At 39.3% G+C, this 20,814-nt stretch overlaps 1 protein-coding gene and 1 long non-coding RNA gene across 8 annotated transcripts in view; one reads left to right on the top strand and one right to left on the bottom strand.

Annotated features, from left to right (window-relative positions):
- Positions 1–48: 48 nt before the first annotated feature.
- Positions 49–11,434, top strand: LOC112159319. Its single transcript, XR_002921467.2, has 4 exons — positions 49–64; positions 235–300; positions 5,059–5,112; positions 10,834–11,434. It is a non-coding gene; the product is annotated as an uncharacterized LOC112159319 (long non-coding RNA).
- Positions 11,435–12,468: 1,034 nt separating this feature from the next.
- Positions 12,469–20,814, bottom strand: part of qkia (QKI, KH domain containing, RNA binding a) — a 76,214-nt gene continuing 67,868 nt past the window's right edge. The window contains exons 6-8 of one of the 7 annotated variants that reach the window (XM_024293249.2): positions 18,900–19,175; positions 15,668–15,742; positions 12,469–14,555 (exon numbers count right to left, since the gene is read on the bottom strand). In XM_024293249.2, coding sequence (XP_024149017.1) covers positions 14,539–14,555; positions 15,668–15,742; positions 18,900–19,175 — 368 coding nt within the window. In that variant the 3' untranslated portion in view covers positions 12,469–14,538. Of the gene's footprint in view, positions 15,743–18,767; positions 19,200–20,814 lie in introns of all 7 variants that reach the window. The other 6 variants (XM_024293085.2, XM_024292847.1, XM_024292932.2 and 3 more) reach the window with 6 other exon arrangements.

Here is a 20,814-nt window from a genome sequence, read left to right on the forward strand (position 1 = left end):
GTTTGTGTCTGTATCAGTTGTGCAGCAACAAAACTTTATTAGTTGTGACACAGACACGCCCGAAGTAGGTCGCATTTTTACAGCACTCTGTTTTAATTATGTATTTCTCCATTTTGAATTCATGTCTTGGGAAATATTATTTTGTTTTCTGTAATTTGGGTGTTTCTTTGTTACCTTGATGTATTTTGGGTTAGCTAATGCAAGTATGTTAAACGAACTTTTTATTTTTTGTAGCGTGCTGTTTGTGACATGCAAGCGGGAGCCTTTCGGTGTCTGACCATCGCCATTTTTCATGCACAGGTACGTAATTTTGTTCTAAATTTATTTTGTAAATTATATTTTATTAGTTAGCTGTGAGACACATCCGAGCGTGCTGTATGTGACATGCGAGCGGGAGCCTTTCGGTGTCTGACCATCGCCATTTTTCATGTACAGAAAATAAACAGAATCAAAGACAAGTCGGCTGTCCTGTTGTCTAAAACAAACGAACACAACGCAGAGATCGTCCGGGACCAGCCAGCACCAAGGCTGAGCTGGTTACACTAGCATGTAGCTAAGAAAATAGCTAAGNAAAAAAAAAAAAAAGCTTAAATTAGCCAAAGCAGCTAGCATGTTGCTGAAATTTTAGCTAAACTCCAAAATAGCCTGAAAAATGTAAGTAAATGCTGAAGTAGTCCAAAAGAATGGCAATTTTTAAAACTTTAAAATCATAACTTAACATAATTATGAATAATAAAAAGGCAGGAATATTATTACAGAATAAATCAACTTAAACCTTAAATAACTTTCAATATTTTACTCTCCATAAATTAAATATATTTTGTCAAAATTAAACAAGTTAGAAATGAGCACAAGATAACATCGGGTCAATAATAACAATAGAATAAAATGTTCTGGAGGGCCGGATAGAATTACCCAGTGGGCCGGATCCGGCCCCTGGGCCTTGACTTTGACACATTTGCTGTAATAGATTACTTTTGTGATACGTTTCTGCCAACACTGGTAATAGATTAAAGGAGCTGAGAAAAAGAACTGAGCAGGTTTGACACAAAAACAGATGTTTCCATGAAGAAAGGAAAACAGGGTCTGGATTTCATTGTGGCACATTCAATCATCAACGCCCGCTGGAGTGCTGAGATTTAGTGCTGACGCAAATCTGACAGGACAGATTCATTCAAGATAAAAAAAAACTGAAGAAAAAATACAATTTTCTCCAGTTTACTCTGATTGTAAATCTGTATAATTCCTGTCTCGTGCTGGAGCTACGAATCCTGGACCGATTTCTAACCGCAACAAACACATTTAGTCTTGAGGAGATTATGTCAATGTGTGTGAAGGCTTTATGGCAGGAAGTTCATTAGCGCCTCAGGGCTCAGCGTGAGGCCACTCTACTCCCAGGGTCTCGGCAGGACCCCAGTGGCATGCTGGGAACTCCGTGTGAGGGGGGAACCCACCCAGTACGCGGGGTTACGACACCAAACATCCTCTTGAAAACAAATAATGTCAGAGTAACTTTCACCTGCTGCTTCCGCTGTACGTCCGCATTCATTATTAATGCTTCATATTTAATTTAGAGAGGTTACCGCGTCTTGGTAAACACGTTTTAGGAGGTAAATACATGTATGTCTAAGAGGAAAACAGCTCAAAACAAACCTTGAATTCTGTGCTCAGCGTTGTAATCTTTGTGATCAGACTCAAAAGCGGCTATTTCTTTGGCTAAAATTAATCAGCATGTCAGAGAGCCTGGATAATGTGGTGTTGGAGTGTGTGTGTGTGTGTGTGTGTGTGATAGAGTGGTGGGCCAAAGTGCAGGGGGACACAGGTGTATTAAATTGGGTCAGCGTTTTCATTTCCCAGGGTGAGCTCACACACAGACACATGCTTACAGCATTGTGCTGTTTCAAAGGGAAGCCTGGCGCCAACACACCTGCACACACACACACACACACAGGCAGTGTGCAGGCATGCAAACACACACAGTCCTTTCTCTCCTCCTACATGCAGGATTTTGAGTTATTTTTGCAGCGGCGCAAATATTTCTCAGTCGGAATGGGAAGGGTGGGAGCTTTTTTTTTCGTTTGTGTTTATGTATGAGTGCGCGGAGAAGTGTTTACACGGCTGGAGTTCAAGCCGAGTCAGAGGAAGGTCATCTCCCATCAGAGGGCCGAGCTTTCTTCAAAGGAAAGTGAAGTTTCAGCTCTTGTGAAGCTGCTTTTATGGTGACCGCCCTTCCTCGTGTTTACATCTGCATGACCGAACTCAATCAGGAACGCCGCTCTGAGGCAGAAGAAACACGCGCAGATGAATAAAAAGCAAATTAAACACACCCGTTCTGTTTGCAGATTATTCTCTGTTGGACAAGCCAACAATGAAGTCAACAGAAGTTCCATTAAAACAGCACCAACGGAACGGTACAGAAATAGAAAAGTCATCTCAGAGAACAATTTCCTCCTAAAGACACTGTCGTGCATACAATACCAGGTAATTAGGCTATTAGAATCGTATAAATGCAGGCTAATTAGCTTTATCCATAATCGATGGTCATGTGGGAAAGACTTTCACACACAATCATTTAGCTTTAGACTTAACCAGACTGTAACTCAGAATAATAATGATCTAGTGGAATGCTGAAGCTGTTTACTTACTGGAAGTTACTAGATTTCCTGCTGGATTTCATACTCATGAAGTCACGAGCAGCAAATGGAAAATTTATTTCAAAACTGATTTTGGATTTTTTTTAATCTTTAGTCTTTAAGAGTGAACTATATCCATATATATGATCATATATTGCCTTTGGAACACTAAAAAACAAATTATTTATGAAATATGAGTTATTTTTGGGAACTCTTTTTATACCTGGAAGTAAAACGACTCGATCTCTGAGGCTCCGCCTTTTGCTTCGTCACCATTTCATGATGTCATCCTAGAGTTGTCTTAATCAGCATGTCACCCACGAAAAAAAAAACATTATTTTTTTTTAAATGTTGATATACATTCTGTGAAGCTGGGGTGTTTACACCAAAATGTGGCACAGACAGAATGGTGATGGCTAAAATGTTCATTTTGTGATGAAATTCTGTCAAAAAATGTAGACAACGCCAGATGAACATTTCAGGATTTATTGAAATGATGAGAACGCTGTTCTGATTAGCACTGAATGTGAACGTTTTCTCTTTGAAGCATCATTAATCTCTATATAAAAAAATTGTTTTTGCTTTAATGCAGATCATTTTTCCGGAGACAGATGCATCTTTCAGTTTATTCTCAAAAAACCAAACCAGTTCTCCTAATTTGTCGCTCACTCTTTCCTCCAGGAAAGTCTCCCCTCCCTTTTCACCAGTAAATAGTCTGTTCCCTTCTTGCACCAGTAAATAGTCTTCCCCCATTTTCCACCATGAAATAGTCTGCTCTCTCTCTCCCCCAGGAAATAGTCAGTTCCTTTCCTCCCCCAGGAAATAGTCTGTTCTCTTCCTCCACCAGGAAATAGTCTGCTCCTTTCGTCCCCCAGGAAATAGTCTGCTCCCTCTCTCTCCAAGGAAATAGTCTGTTCCTTCTCTCCACCATGAAATAATCTGTTCCCTTCCTCTCCCAGGAAATAGTCTGCTCCTTTCCTCCCCCAGGAAAGAGTCTGCTCCTTTCCTCCCCCAGGAAATAGTCTGCTCCTTTCCTCCCCCAGGAAATAGTCTGCTCCTTTCCTCCCCCAGGAAATAGTCTGCTCCCTCTCTCTCCAAGGAAATAGTCTGTTTCTTCTCTCCACCAGGAAATAGTCTGCTCCTTTCCTCCCCCAGGAAATAGTCTGCTCCCTCTCTCTCCAAGGAAATAGTCTGTTCCTTCTCTCCACCATGAAATAGTCTGTTCCCTTCCTCCACCAGGAAATAGTCTGTTCTCTTCCTCCACCAGGAAATAGTCTGTTCCCTTCCTCCACCAGGAAATAGTCTGTTCTCTTCCTCTCCCAGGAAATAGTCTGTTCCTTCTTTCCTCCATGAAATAGTTTGCTCCCTTCCTCTACCATGAAATAGTTTGCTCCCTTCCTCTACCATGAAATAGTCTGCTCCCTCTCTCCCTCAGGAATTAGTCTGATTTCCTGGTTGCATTGATTACTTTTTTTTAATACTTTACACGGGGCTTAGTGTAATAAGCCAATAGAGATGGTTTTTCATCAAATTAAAGGCTAACCACGGCTCACACGGCTAGCGTTACAGCTCGGGCGCGATGCGGTAGCGGGCTAGCTACAGCAGACGGCTCATATTAGCTACAGACTCTGCTGCCGACCTCGCAACACTCTCCAGAGACCTGACCCCAGACGCGGGACATGAACGCCTGCAGTGGGGTTTCCTCTCGCACTTTTAAAGTTACGTAAAGACAGCGGCGCTCGCATCATAAACCAAACACTAAATCAAATTTATTTGGTTGATCTCTATAAATGAGACTTTAAAAATGCTGTCTGTTGCCACATTTTTGACTATTTAAAATAAATCTGATTAATTCCTGAAATTATAGTCTAAAATCGTCAGTGTGCTGCCCCCTACTGGTTGATACGAGGTATTACAGTTGAATTTTGTGGTCGGTCGACTGGTTTCATCGCCACGTCATTTTAGAAGTTTCAGACATCATCACGCTCTGTACCTCCAGTACAAAAGCCCCGCCCAGTTTTGAATCTGTAACATTGTGCTAGCGTTAGCATGGCTCGTAGGTGTGTTGCCTTTGATTGTCAAAAATCTACTGGCTTGCACAACTTTCCACTTAGACAACAGTGGTTTAGTGTGATTGACGTTGAATACAGCGAACGTGGGATTGTTTGCTTAATGCGTTAGCATTTATTAGCTTATGATGCTAGCTGGCAGCATTTTTTGCATTTTTCAAATCTGTGCTGAGAGTAACTTTTCCTCCAACTGTGATGTTCTGTTACCCTTTTGTAAAACAAAATCGTGGTTCGAATCGAAAGTGAATCTCTACTTCAACAGAACGGCTCACATTTTCAGCCCATTTGGCTTGATCCAAATGCAGAAGGAAGTGTGTCACCGTTTACTTATTGTGTACCTGTGTGTGTGTCTGCAGGCGAAGGCAACATCTGACACGGGACACACACCTGTTAGACATCCTCTGTCAGCGGTAGGTGGCACCGCAGGCTCGCCGCACTCACACCTGTCCAGATCAGTCAGCACAGAAGCAGGACCTGCCGCTCTGGACAGGAAGATTCATCACTTCCACCCAGCAGGGGTGGCATGACAGTTCCCTCAGCAGATTCATTTTTTAAAGTGGCATTTGTGCATCAATGGGAATGTGTGCGACAATCCAGTTGTGGAGTGATGTCTTTTTCGGTTTTTCCTGACAGTCAAGTCAGGAGAATTCAGGACATCTGCCAATTTCTCGGACAGACTTTCCTCCTTCGCTGTCACAAGAATTTTTGGTTACAAAGGTGGCAAATTTTAGAACGAGGAACCAGAAACACAACAGTGAAGGCCTTCTTCTGCTGAGCCACAAAATCCAGCTGCTCTCTTGTGTCACTCCACGCAGGAGTGAGGAGAAGCCTGACCCCCCCCGGAAACAAGTCACCACACAGCCAGCCTGAGAGAAGCAGCTGCACTTTGATGAATGCCCCACATTCACTCCACAGGCACATGCTTCATTTGTGTCTACTGATGCAACCCTTCCACTCTATCCATTCAAAACGGGCGCATGCGCATCCTGCCCCCCCTCGCCCGCCCGACTCTAGCCCCAGCTGTCCTCGGTGACAAATGTCCCTTTGATGCGACTTCCTGGGAGCCAAACCCACCATCAGCACCCTCCATCTCCTCCTCTCCTTTCAATCTCACTCCCTGCTTCCTGCGTGACATTAAAGTCACTTCCTGCAGCCCTCCTCGTGAAGCACCGCTCCCCCCACCCGCCCATTCGGCGGCTCCATCCTCCAAACAGAGGAGATGGTGTCAGAGGAGCGCTTCAACAAGTAAGGAGAATTTTGGGATGAAAAAGTGAGCAGAACTTCCCTGGAAGAGCCGGATCTGCACAAGAAGTCATACGGAAGGACGCTTTGGAAACGGGACAAATCAATACAGAAGATGAGACGTTTAAATGTTTAAGGGTGGCATCTTTAACAAAAAAATAAAATAAAAAATCCGATTAATATATTATAAAATAAAACATACTTTAAAATGTATTTATTTACACTCATAAAACATATTGCAAAAAAACGGGTATAAAAATACATAAAAGTATGTGCAGGAAGAAGCAAAAAACCCCATAAAAGTCCATATATTAGAACCTCTACTTAACAAGATTTTAAATTAACATAAATAACAATTATATTTAAAGTTTAGATGATTGTTTTACTCTACCTCCCATTCATAACCATTCTACATAATACATATTGGCACATGGTAAATAATATTAGAGCTAAACCATAAAATGTTACCCATTTGTTTCCAAGAAAATGAGTTTTGTTGCCAGATTGGGCCTTAGTATCATCAATATTAAGCAATAAGTGACCAAAGTTTTTTTTTTTTTGTTTAATAAAACAATGATTTCATTAATTAATCACACAAGGAGCAAGAAAACACACAAGGACTCAACATTTTTATTTAAAAATGGAAATGAAACAAAATACAAATGCTTATTTCCTTTTTTGAAACTTAGTAAAAGTTGTTGGTTTCATGAATTTTTGAGAACAATCACATCTTTTTAATTTTCTTCTACAGTATATTTTTAATTTTCTAAATAGTAACTCCTCGATACATTGTTAAATTTATAAATGTTTTTATTTTCCCTGAAAAACAAACCACAGATGGAACTTTAAGCTCCAGATAAGAAGATATGAAACAGTATTTTCAAATATATTTCTTATATGTGTATTTATGTGTGCAGCTTTAAGGGAGTTCCTTCAAAACAGTTTCTAAAGATTATTACAGTTCAATTTACTGCAAAAAAAAAAAAGTGCAACTGCAGATGCAGAAAAATTTAAGTCGAAGTGAACTCTTGCACCTTTGAGCGCTTAGGTTCATATCAGACATCGACTTCAGAAAAAAGTGTTCAGTTTTAGCAACAAAACTGAAAAAAATGAGGCATAAATCCCATATGGACTTGTATAAGAGCCTCTTTCTAATTTTAAATTAACAGAAAATACAATTATATGTAAAGTTTCGATTATTATCTTACTCTACCTCCCATTCACAACCATTCTACTTAATGCATTTCTACGCAAAGCAAGTTTTATTACAACTAAACCAGAAAATGCTGCCTTTTTGTTTCAAAGAAAAGGAGTTTTGTTGCCAGTTTGGGCCTTAGTACCGTCAATATTAAGCAATAAGTTACTAAAGTGTTAATAAGACAATAATTTTGTTAAATAATCACACAAGAAGCAAGAAAACACACAAGGACACAACATTTTTATTTTTAAAATGAAAAAAAATAATACTTTCCTCTTTTGAAGACTAATCAAAGTTGTTGGTTTCATGGATTTTAGTGAAAAATCTGTTTTTCCTTTTCTTCTACACAAGTTTTGATCTTTCTAAATGGTATTTAGGAAATGCATTGATAAATATATTTACATTTTCTTTCCCCCTAAAAACAAAACCATGTATAGAATTTGGAGCTCCAGATAAAGAAATAATAAATAGTATTTTTAAATGTATTTATTATTTAGGTGCAATTCTGTGTGGAGCTTTAAGGAAAAGAATTTAAAACAGTTTTTAAAAATTATTACAGTTCAGTTTACTTTAAAAAAAAATGTTTAACTGCAGATGCAGAATAATTGATTAAAGTTGAAGTGAACTGTTGCACCTCTGAAACATTTTTTGTGTTGAGATGAGGGATTTTTGGTTCACCTACCTTCAAAGTGGGCGTGAACCGAAGCAACGGCGTCAGCGACACGGAAGCAAAGCAGCAGTGCAGGTAGAGAAGTCAGAAGAAGCTTGTAAATATGGTTCTTTATTGCACACTTGACATTTGTCGGGTTTTTTTTGTTTCCTTTTGGCGTGAGCAACAAAAACTGGCATTACATGTCTGACACTCGTCTCAAAAGTGTCTCCTTCCATAAAAACATTAAAACACACACAAAAATCTACTTCACATGTAAAATTACAATTCCACAAAAAAAGAGCAAATCTCACAGGTATTAGTGCACCACTATATGATTGAGAAACTTACAGTTTATATATATCCATACGAGTATAATTTTAGAAAAAACGCATAAAGAGGACACAAAAACTCCAGTGGGACTTAAAAAAAAAAAAATACCCATTCTTGTTTTGGTAGTTTTTACCACCTGAGTATACATCGCTGAGGAAAATACTGACATGCTGTTTAACTCATTGGAGGAATGTTTGTTAAACAGGAAATAAAAAGATTGTGAAAAAGTCTGTTAGTAAATTTAAAAATAAAAAGCACAATGCCCTGCGACAGATCTGAAAGGCACAGAGAAATCTGCCTGAGCTGGAGTGTCCACCGGCTGTGTACTGCCACACTGAAGTCAACTTATCTGAGGTTGAATGGATAAAATAAAAAAAAATCTTGATTATTAGCAGAAAAGACGACAAAAATGGCAGTAAAAGGGCTAAAAAAGGCACTTCCTGATGGACTGTGCATTGTGCTTTAGGACAGGGGACCCCAAACTTTTTCTTGAGGGCCACATAACTGTTCTCTTCTCCGTCTAAGCGTAAACATTTATAGTTTCCCAGAAAGCCACAGATAGCCAAATTTTAAATAATTAATTCCTGTAATCTTCATTGAAAAAAAATACTAAAACATTTTAAAAGATTTATATATAGCATTACCTGCAATAATGCTAAAGTAAATGCTAATGCTAGTGCTGACAGCTGAAGATGCTGAAATTGTTAAATAAAAACACGGAAGCTAATAGCTGAAAACGCTGAAGTTGATAGCTGAAATGGCTGAAGCTAATAGGTGAAAACGCTGATGCTGATAGCTAGCTAAAATATTAGCGAAATGCCAAATTAGCCTAAAAAACAAAAAAAATCGAAATTACCCAAAACAGCTAGCATGTAACTAAAGTATAAGTTACATGCCAAATTAGCCTAAAAAAATGGTAAAATGCATAATTTAGCCAAAACAGCTAGGAAGTAGCTGAAATATAAGCTAAATGCCAAATTAGCCTAAAAAACTGGGAAAAAAATTCTGAATTAGTCAAAACAGCTAGCAAGTAGCTGAAATATAGGCTAAATGCCAAATTAGTCTAAATTGGTAAAAATTTGTAATTTAGCCAAAACAACTAGCATAACGCTAAAATACTAGCAAATCCCCAGATTAGCTTACAAAAAATGAAAAAAGCCTAAATTAGCCAAAACAGCTAGTATGTAGCTGTAGTGTTAGCTAAACTCCAAATTAGCCTAAAAATTTATAAAATTTATAATTTGGCAAAAACAGCTAGCATAATGGTAAAATACTAGCAAATCTCCAGATTATCTTACGAAAAATGAAAAAAAGCCTAAATTAGCCAAAACAGCTTGTATGTAGCTGTAATGTTAGCTAAACTCCAAATTAGCCTAAAAAAATGTAAAATGAGTAATGTAGCCAAAACAGCTAGGAAGTAGCTGAAATATAAGATGAATGCCAAATTAGTCTAAAAAATTGGTAAAAATGTGTAATTTAGCCAAAACAGCTAGCATAACGCTAAAATACTAGTAAATCTCCAGATTAGCTTACAAAAATAAAAAAAAGCCTAAATTAGCCAAAACAGCTTGTATGTAGCTGTAATGTTAGCTAAACTCCAAATTTGCCTAAAAAAACTGAAAAAAGCTTAAATTAGCCAAAACAGTTAGCACGCAGCTAAAACATTAGCTAAATTAGCCTAAAAAAACTGGTAAAATGTGTAATGTAGCCAAAACAGATAGCATGTAGCTAAAATACTAGGTAATTTTCAAATTAGCCTAAAAAAAGGAAAAAAAATCCTAAATTACCCAAATCAGCTAGCATGTAGCTAAAATATTAGCCAAACTCCAAATTGGCCTAAAAACTGTAAAAAAGCCTAAATTAGCCAAAACAGCTAGCATGTAGCTGAAATATTAGCTAACGGGCCAAATGTGGAGGTGGGCCTGATGCGGGCCGTGGTTTGGGGACCCCTGCTTTAGGATATAAGAGGTGCACATTACAATCAATCAGCCTTTCCACAGCTAATGGGTGGATTTTAGGTCATTTTAGAATATTAAAATCAATCGGATTTATGTTTGAAATTCATTTTGCCTGTTAAAAAACTTCCCCAAAAGACCAAAAAAAGGTTAACTTTAGAGGAGATGTTAGCTCATTTTACTCACTGAGACGTTAAAAGACGTCTTTGTGCCCAAAGAGGAGGAAAAAAAAAAAAGGGTGTTGCGGCGCCATTCAGTGTGTGAAAACAATGACCGGGATTAATAAAGTTAATCTTTCTGCTGGTGTTGAAGGCAGAAGCTGAGTGGACTCGGGCACAAACACACACACAGAAAAAGGCAGCTGCTAAACCTCGAATCAGCACTTTTGCATAGAAAGAAAGAAACATTTTTGATCCCAAAGCGCCCGGCGTTGTGCAGCGATGTGTTTGCGAGCGTTAAAGAAGCTCCCGGATGGCCCAGAATTAGCTTTAACCAGAATAAGCTGAATTGGAACAGATGAAAGCTCGGGATAATTGTGATGCTGCTATCGAGTCGGAACAGAACGCAACAAAACACGACAGCTTTACACAACTGTCACTGAGAAACTTACCCTGAGGAGCAGCTCGATTTATTTATGAGATGATCTGCTTTACGTTTTCACAGCAGGACTAATGTGCAGTCATTATTGCTCCACCGGTTAATGGTTAGAGTTTTTTAGCAGTTTTTAATCACAAAACCTCTTTTTTTTTTTCAGAAAGCTGTGAGTGACCTCAAGCATCGTGCAGCTCACACCCCCCTTACTTCCTGCCATCCCGTCGGGGTCAGTGGCGAATAATAGAGGAGTTGAGGAGCAGCGGCAAGGGTGGAAAGTGTGAGCGGAAGGGACGGGTGGAGACTCTTCTTCCCGCCAGGTTGTTGTTGTTGTGTGAGTGAGTTTTTACATTTTTATGTTTTTTAAGAAGTGTGTGGCGCTCGGAGGAGGAGTGGGGGCGGGTCAGACGCTGGTTTTAATCGTGTTAGACCGGTAAATACATTCATGAGACTGGTTAAAAACACAAGACAAAATATCAGCAAGTTAGTAAAATTCTTACTAAGAATGTTTTATTAAAATAAATGCCAAGAGGTTAATAAGAAAAAATAACAGCATACACCATGAAAACTAAATGCAAGCATGTAAAAATACTTATGACAAGGAAACTAATAAAGTAGCTATGAGTTAAACAAGCTGGGATTTGGCAAAAAAATAAAAATAAAAACAGGGAAAAGGCAACACTCCCCACTAGAGACAGTCTAGGATGAAGAAGAGGGGGAGGAAGAGAGGAGTTGCAGTGGGTTTCATTTAAAAAAAAAAAAAATCACTCAGAAACATGATTATAATACATATAAAATGAGATTAGAAAAATACATTATAAACCTGTAACAATGGCTATTAATTACATTATCATACATGTAGTAGGCAGGCCAGAGAGATCTTTAGAGTCATCTTTCACCTGATGGACTTATCCAGCCTTTCACAATGACACAGCAAGTTGTAACATTGCAGAGGGAATTTTCTTAATACTGTCAAATGCTGAATTGCCATCTCTTGCTCCATTTTTAATATTGCATTTCAATTAGAAAAATAATAACACTGAAAAAGGAAAAAAAAAAGAATCATTGACCTTTCGGTGTAACAGCATGATGAAAGAGCTATGAATAGAAAAACAAAGTTCGGATCGGATCAAAGATTTCCTCCTTTCACCTTATGGACGCTTGTTTCAAAAGCCGAAAGCGCCTTCTGGGTCATAAAACCACTCCTGATAGAAAGTTTGTTCATTTTTATTTTTATTTTTCGGCTGTTGAAACAAAGCGACCAATCCAACTGTCTGGATTCATATGTATTTTTCTCAGCTCATGATCAAAATATGTTCTGGCAGATAAACTTGTTGGCAGTTCATTTTTGTTCCAAGAGGTTTGTCACAGTCACCAAAATAAAATAAAAAAATCAATACAATATTTCATATGATCAGTAAAATCTAAAAACCAAAGCTGCTCATACAGCAGAGTAAAGGGCCATCAAGTAAAGGAAAAAAAAACAAATTCAGGAAGACAAAACCATGGCACATATTTTAGCTGGTCAAAACGACTGCTATTCTTTTTGCATAGAGTAACTCGGGTCGCGGCGCCGTGCGGCGGAGCTCCCCGGCGTGTAACACTAGCCGTCCCTCTCTGCGCCATCTTAGCGGGTGCTGGATACTATTGAACACAACTGGAATACTAGGAAACAGAAACCACTGTTGATAAGGCACTTCAGTTTGATCCGTTCCGTCATGATTTCACCAGCTTTCCAGGGTTTGGTCTTCGTCTTCCTTTTCAATCCGATTTACCATAACAGCACTTTATTCATGTATTTTTTTAATTCCTCACCCACTCGCTTTGACGGTCTATACTGTTTGGAACTTTTTTTTTTTCTTTATGATTTTATAACTGCAAGTAAAAGTATCAAAAGCTAAAATTGCCAAAAATAGATTTTTCAAATTTTTTTTTTCTCTCCAGCACCCTGTAAAATTATCTATTTTTTGTTCTCTTCTGCAATGACATATCTACATTTGTATTTATATTCTTATATATACGTGTGAGACATATGTATAAAGCAATTTGAACAGGCAGGCATGGCTTTCACATCCTATTTTTCTTGAGAAAGTTGAACAAGACCGTAGACTCTGGGATCAGAGGAAGGTGTGACACATTGTGGATGCACTGGTGACAAAGTTTAAACATGCTAAACAAAAAAAAAAAAATTAAAATTAAAGAAAAAGGAAGGGTTAGGTCATGAGCACCCAGAATGACATAAGATGACCCACTGGAGTTAAACATAAATCAACAACAAAATCGTCTAAATTTGAGCTAAAAAAAGAGAAAAATACTAAAAAGAAACAGCTGCTTTTCAGTGCAACTGATATGACTTGTTTTATGTACACCACATCAGTGTCCTTGTTCCTAGTTATTTGTATTAGCCTGTTATTTAGTGTTAAACGCCTGTATTTATGAAAAAAATAAAAATAAAAAGGACTGAGCGGTAAAATGGGTCCAAACTCATCTGACCGTCTGTTTCAGCTAAAATTAAAAAAAAATTTAAAAAAACAGGTGGCAAACTCCAAGGAGAGCCCTCTAGGAGACAAATGCATAATTGCAGATATATAATTCACTGGAGAACCCTTTGGCTAAATATGCACACAATACTTTTTTTTGTCTTTGTTATCACAGCTCAGCTAACTTGAGATATTTTTTTTTTCTAAATACATCAGGCACTGTAGAGTGGGTGTAGTGTGGGCGGGGGCGTAGCTGCTAATAAACAACGCCCCCGACGCCTCGCCACACCCTACTTTCAATGTAGTATCATTAAAAAGCACACACACATGCGCACAGACCCAACAACCCAAACGCTTCCTCCCATCTCGCCTTTCATCGGCCTGCCTCAAACAGGACACTGTTTTTATTTAAGCTATGGTCGCACACGCGGAAATGCTGCTAGCTTCTCAGCAAGTTTGGTTGCGCCGTATTGTGTATGTGACCATAGCTTAAAATCGTTTTAGCGACTCAGCTCAAGAGCTAGGCTAATTAGTGAACCAAATTTAAGAAAAAAAAAGCATTAAAACAAGACAAAAGGGGGAAAATAAAATAAAAACAGAAATGATAAAAATAAAAGCTCCTTCTGCGATCATTTAGGCCATGCTTTTTAAAAACAGACAGAAAGCTGTTTAGAGGGGCACACCCAGAATGTGTCAGCTTATAATTACAACACAGAGCTCAACAACTGAAGTACATGTGGAGAATGACAGAAATCAAACAGTTATTGTGAGTGTTCTCTTTCCCTCCATTTCTTTTTCTCTTGCAGTAGGTGGGTGTTTTACTGGGGGAGGGGCGCTCCTGGGACATGTTTCAGTAGGGAGGGGGGTTGGGTGCATCTGGAGGTGACTCGGCTTTTTAAACCAAAATGGCTGGCGTCACATTCTTAAGATGTTGGACAGAAACGAATGAGGTCACCGAATCAGAGCAGTTCCAACGGGGTGGGGTCGGTTGGTTGGGGTGGGGGCTTTATTGCTATATAATTCAGTGCAGATTTCATGAGGAATATATACCGCAAACACATCCACCCTGATTCATGAAGAAAAAGAAAGAGAAAGAATGGGAAGTAAACTCAATGAACACAGGGGAAAAAAAAAACAACAAAAAAAACAAAAACAAACAATAATACAAAACTTTGTTGGGTTTTTGTTGTGTTTCAGTGAAGATTCGGAGTCGATTTCTAGCTTTTTGTTTTGTCAGAAAGTTAGGGTAACTTTACGGGCAGGCGCCGCTCTCTTCCTCTCTTGCGTCCGAGAGGCTAGCAAAAGGCAATTACCAGTTAACTGATCAGCAGGCAGGCTTGGGGCGGCTCGTCATTGGGTGAAGAGTTCAGAGGTCAGAAGGTCATGTGTTAGTTGCCGGTGGCGGCTAGGTGGTTAGAAACAAAAACAAAAAAACAAACAGAAAAAAAAGATAGAAAGGATATTAGTGTCAGCAAGAAGAGATCGGAATGACATCATTTAAACAATAAAAATGATCCTAATCTCTGAGCTGCTAATCTCCCTGCCGCTACCAGATGAACTGGGCTAATTTGATGATGTGGTCATGATCCAAAACTGCTAAGCCTGACTCTTTAATCAGATTAGCCTCGATGGTTTCATTTATAACACAAAAAAAGAAGCAGACAAAGGTCAAACGGAAATTAAATAAACCAAAAATGCAGCGTTTTAGTTTCTTTGAAGTGCAAGTTACAAACAGCGTGATTAGTGGTAAGGAGACTTATTAAAAAATAACTAATGTTATGTGAGGGATAACTGACTAGTGGCACATGTGCAATGAAGAGATGAATCGCTGCTTTCCGATTCTTTCTCTTTATTTAGCAGTAATTTTTTATATAATATAAATATACAGAAAAAACATAAATACATTAGATATAAAAAGGCTCAAATATAAAATGACAGTACCTCATGTACAATGGAAATGATAAAGAAAAGTTGTTTAGCTTTATTTCAATACACGCAAACTACATTAGCAAATGTCTGTGCGTGTCCACCTCTGCTAACAAAAATAACAAAAATATATGGAAACAACCCGGAGTGAAATGGCGCCTGAAAGCAGCCGGGGTAACTGTCCTCCGATACAGAACAGAAATGCATCTCCTTTTCCTCGCTCCTTAAGAGCCGAGGAGATAAGTCGTGTATGGGAACAAGGCTGCTTCGTCTGAGGCTCTAATCTCACATCAGGAATGTCGCGATACACCTTGAATACTCTCGGCTAAGTCTTTAGCTTTCCTGCTTTCACAGCTGCTTGAACTCTTAAGATCACTTTTGCCTGAGCTTTGACATGTACAAGTCCACACTTACTGCATTTAAGTACAACATGTAAACAAAATCGTGTAAACCACACAACCAATTTAGCTGGTGGGTGTTTGGAGTAGGAAAAAAACAACGTACAATATAGACAATTTCTAAACTAAGGCATTGAGGCATAATAGGCATAGAAATCATTGAAATGCATCAGTCAATAGAGACTAAACTGACCTCTGTCAGCGGTCACAATCCTTTGGTAAGGATGGACCCGCGTGTCATGCCGTCTCACTTTAGTAGCCATTGCACCTAGATCGTAACAGGTCCACAAGGTTAGAAACCGTTCACTTTGAAAAGGGGAAAAAAGTCATCTCTGACAATATTAACATTCACATTTATCATTTATAATGCTTGGATAATACAATAATACACAAATACAGATTATAGTACATTTAGACATCACACTTGGTTTTTCTTTTTTACATATAGAAAAATGAAGTACAAAAAACATCTTTTTAGAGATTTGTTTGGCATTTATAAATGCATAACTTAAGTACTAAAAGTCCACAGTGCTGAGATACGCTGGAATTCTTTGAAAAGGGGGCAGGCAAAGGGTACAGACTCTAGAAAAATAATGTGATTCTTCCTGTGGGATCCAGCGGGAGCTGAGAGAAATTTGTCTCTTTATTTTGAAAGGCGGGGGAATCCAATACACTCTGATGGTAATTGAATAGTGCCAGACACCACCTGCCTCTCCCTCTCTGCTTCATTTTCTCACTGTTTCTCTCCGGGTCAATCTGCTCTCTGAAGGCAGAGGCTGTCATTTTTACCCCCTCCTATATTTGTCACAACTGATTTCCTTCTCGCGGGGTGGACGACGCGGCTCCGCGTACATGACACAAACAAGCGTGTCACTGCGTCTTTGCAGAAAAGTAAGTCGAAAATTAGAAGAAACAAATTAAGCTTCTTCGAATAAAAATACAGATTTTGTTGCAGCGTCGAGAGAACGTTTTGGCTCATGGCTATGCAATTATTGTGATTAGGGCTGCCACGATTAGTCGACTAATCAACGGCTAATCGACTATTAAAATAGTCTACTACTAACTTAATCGTCGATTTGTCGTTACTTTATATTTTATGGAGTTGAAGTGTAGTAAAGTTGAAAGTTATAATGGCTTTCTGCTAGCTTTTCGAACTGTTTTGGCTTTTGTTAAGGATTTTTATACTTGGAGTTAAGCTAATATTTCTGCTAGATGCTAGCTATTTAGGCTAATTTAGGACTTTTTCAGTTTTTTAGGCTAATTTGAAATTTAGCTAATATTTCTGCTACATGCTAACCTTTTTGGCAAATGTAGGATTTTTTTCATTTATTTTAGGCTAATTTGGAGTATAGCTAATATTTCTGTTACATTCTAGCTATTTTGGCTAATTTCGGATTTTTCTGTTTTTTAGGCTAATTTGGAGTTTAGCTAATATTTCTGCTATATGCTAGCTATTTTGACTAATTTAGGATTTTTTCAGTTTTTTTAAGGCTAATTTAGAATTTTGCTAATATTTAAGCCAAATGTTAGCTGTTTTGCCTAATTTAGTATTGGTTTTTTAAGGCTAATTTGGAGTTAAGCTAATATTTCTGCTAGATGCTAGCTATTTTGGCTAATTTAGCATTTTTTCAGTTTTTTACTCTAATTTGGAATTTAGCTAATATTTCTGCTACATTCTAGCCATTTTGGCTCATTTAGGATTTTTCTGTTTTTTTAGGCTAATTTGGAGTTTAGCTAATATTTCTGCTATATGCTAGCTATTTTGACTAATTTAGGATTTTTCTTTTTTTTTAAGGCTAATTTAGAATTTTGTTAATATTTAAGCCAAATGTTAACTGTTTTGCCTAATTTAGGATTGGTTTTTTAAGGCTAATTTGGAGTTTAGATAACATGCTAGCTATTTTGGCTAATGTAGGATTGTTTAGACTATTTTGGCATCCAGCTAATATTTTAGCTGGCTATCAGCTTCAGCGTTTTCAGCTATCAACTTCAGTGTTTTTAACTATCAATTTCTGCATCAGCACTAGCATCTTCAGCTGAAAAAATTCTGGATATAGCATTCCCACTAGCATTATCATCAGGTAATGCTATATATCTAATTTTAGTTAGTTTAACGCTAATAATGGTTAAGATGTTTGCAATTAATCGAATAATCGGAATAAATAATAGGTGATTAGTCGACTATTAAAATAATGGTTCGTGGCAGCACTAATTGTGAAAAGCAGATGGCCTGACGCTTCCTTCTTCTCCGAGAAGAGGAGATACAGTACCGCATGCAGCCAAGCCGAGTCCGCGGGTGTGTGAGCGCGTTCCACAGGGCCCTGTGTTGCTGAAGGCACCAATCGATAGTGTGAGTAAATAAAAAGCACTAAGCTGGTGTAACCCTCGAGTTAAAGAGAGAGAAGCCAGTCGGCTGCCCCTGTCTGTTCTACACATGTCTCCCAGAGGCCCCTCGGATAACACAGGTCAGCTAAAAATCTCACTTGTATCTCCGGCTGCCACATGATGCCGCGCACAACATTAGAGGAGAACTGTGTCGAACATGAAGCTGCACGCTGACTCACTAAGCCTCTCGTGTGTCAATGTGGGAAATAGCTTTAGCGCAGCATATGGCGCTCAAGACAATTTCCTAAACTGATGAGCGGTTGTCTCTTTGGTTGAAAACGCATTGAGCTTTAAGCACCACGGTGATTAAATATACCATCTATTCCCTCAGACTGAACTGTCCTCCTAACACAGAAACCAAGACGAATGTCAGGTACAAGCGCAAGGGGCTGGAGTTCAACGGGGGTGAAACTAAGACAACGGAGAGCGGGGAAAAAAACGGAGAAAAAAAAGGAACGACTGGAAGAATTTAATGAACATCCCCAGTGGGAGTGAGACAGGGAATATCTGCCGGCATCAAGGCCTGCCTGCAGAGAACAGCACAGAGAAATGATTTCAAAAGCTGCAAGAATCCAAGGGGATCTGCCGGCAGACTGAATATGCCTTCAGGCCATTGAATGAAAGGGTAAGAGAGCACGCTGCATGTATGGGAGTGTGTTTCAGTTCACACTGAGCCAAGTCCTCCTATAAACCTTACAGAAAGAGGCAATGTAAACCTGAGAGTGATTCCGTTTGGCAAGAATGTGAGCGAAACAGTGAAATAACCCGTCCAACATCCTAGCCCTCCCGTAAGAAGTTTGCCCCCCCCTTGCAGTGTCCATAAGAGCCACATTGCAGGTAATCCCATCCCCTTCACCAGCACTTCCACCCTTTAAGTTTTGATCCTCAGGTGGACATGACATATTTACCTTTCAACAAGTCCTGACTGTGGCTCATGGAAGCTGCGTCCAGCACCCCGACTCCGGGGTAAAACAAGCTGCCCTCCTGTCCAGGCTGGCTAAAGCTGGTGGCTGTACCCATGCTCCCCCAGGCTCTCTTACCTAGAACCCCACTGTGCTCGATGGGGTACTCCAGCAGGGAGGTGGGTGCCAAGGCGTAAGGGTACTCATAAGGGGTGGTGTAGATTAGGCCAGCTTCTGGTGTCGGAGGCACCAGGGTGGGGGTGCCATTGGGCAGCATTGCAGCCATCTGAGTGGGCCGGATGAGGTTCATGATGGGCGCCCCGGCCGGTGTTGGGGGGCGGAGTGATGGAGGAGGCAACACCTGACCTGTGGGCGCCGCTATGAGGCGGGGGCCCTGAGCGGCTGCTGCCGCTGCTGCAAGAGAGAACGCAAGGGTGGCTGCCATAAGCAAGAAAGCAAAGGACAGGTGCAGAGAGACAGAAAGAAAAGAAAGAAAGAGTGCAGTGTGGTCGACCATTATCACAAATGATCAGTGGAGGGTAAAAATACAGGAAGGGGGAGGGGCAGAAGGGTGAAAAGGAAGTGACAGAGGGGAGGGGAGGAGAGAAGAGGAGCAAAATTAGTCCATGCAATGATCATGGTGATGATCCACAAAAGCGACACTTTGCTGCGAAAACAAAAACGGCCAAAGAAATGAAAATAATGAAAATAAAAAAACCAACACCAAGGCCGAATTGGAATTCTCCCCCTACCCCCCGGCTTCTCCCTACCCCTCCAATTGTAGGGGCAATTGAAGTGTCAGAAATACGTTTTTTGACGAAAGTGTCAAAGATTTCTTCACGTGTTAGTGCCTTGAAGCAAAGAAGTTTACATTCAAATGTATTTAAAATTTGTATTTTAGTACGATATTTTTAAATGTATAAAACAGATTTTGCTATACATTTTCAAACGCTAGCAGCTTTGCGCTAATGCAGCTGACCGGCGACGACTGATGACATCATCGAGTCCAAATTTGAAGGCGCTATTTTTCCATAACTCTCCGGTTGAAGGTAGGGAGTAGAGAGAAGCCGTAGACGTAGAAGAAGAATTCGGATTCGGCCAAAAAACACAACAATTTCCCCCAAAAAGCTCTGGAAGCAAACCGATCACCACAGCGGCTACACATTCATCTCATGGAAATGGCATCAGTGAAGTCCACAACACACATGCCAGTAGAAATGGAGGTTCCCATTGAAGTGAAGATGATAAAAAGAATGCTGAATTTAGGTTTGTGCCAACCTGGAGTCATTAATTGATCAGGAGCAAATTCAGCAGTCAGTTTATGTTGGAAAGACCTTTCTTCAGGAGGCTAGACAAGTTTCCTCATAAGCACGTCACATAAATCACACTCTTTTACAAACCCTTTTAAAAGATTTCCATCATAACAAACTGAGCTCTTTTTTTTAAGTCAACTCTTAAATCAATAACTTTCTTGGGTTTAAGCCCACAGGGACAGATTGAACTCATTAGGGTTTATTTTGAAAGCAGATATTTTTTTTTTTAAAGAGCAGATGATTTGGGGTCAAAACCAGCATGCAGAGTTTGAAACTGATAAATAAAATATGATTTAAAGACTGACATGCAAAAATGCGTATGTGGGGTGCAGCAATGTGAAAGCAATATAGAGCAAATACATGAAGGCTGCAGGGGAGGAGGGCACATGGATGGATGTTGAGGGAAAGAATAGAGTAGAAGGTCTTCTCACAGGCACAAACTGATCGTTAAGAGAGTCTGTTGTTGTCACAATTAGTTATCATGTAGAGAAACCAAAAATGACTGTAGAAAGTGTTAGTTAATAATGAGTAGGTAAGCGTTTCCTACAGAAAGTGTGGCATTTCTTTTGTTTAAATGAAAGTCATTTCCATAATAATCCCTGTTCAGCTGTTACTACTTCATTCTTCCGCCGGCTGAATTAAAAAGCAGTCAAGTACGCTGCAGCCTTATATACTTGATCAAACAAACTGCTGCTATATTTGGCAAGCGACTGTATTATGATCATCATCTGCTTGAGGCA

The sequence above is a fragment of the Oryzias melastigma genome, linkage group LG22, assembly GCF_002922805.2.
Source record: "Oryzias melastigma strain HK-1 linkage group LG22, ASM292280v2, whole genome shotgun sequence".
NCBI classification, from domain to species: Eukaryota; Metazoa; Chordata; class Actinopteri; order Beloniformes; family Adrianichthyidae; genus Oryzias; species Oryzias melastigma.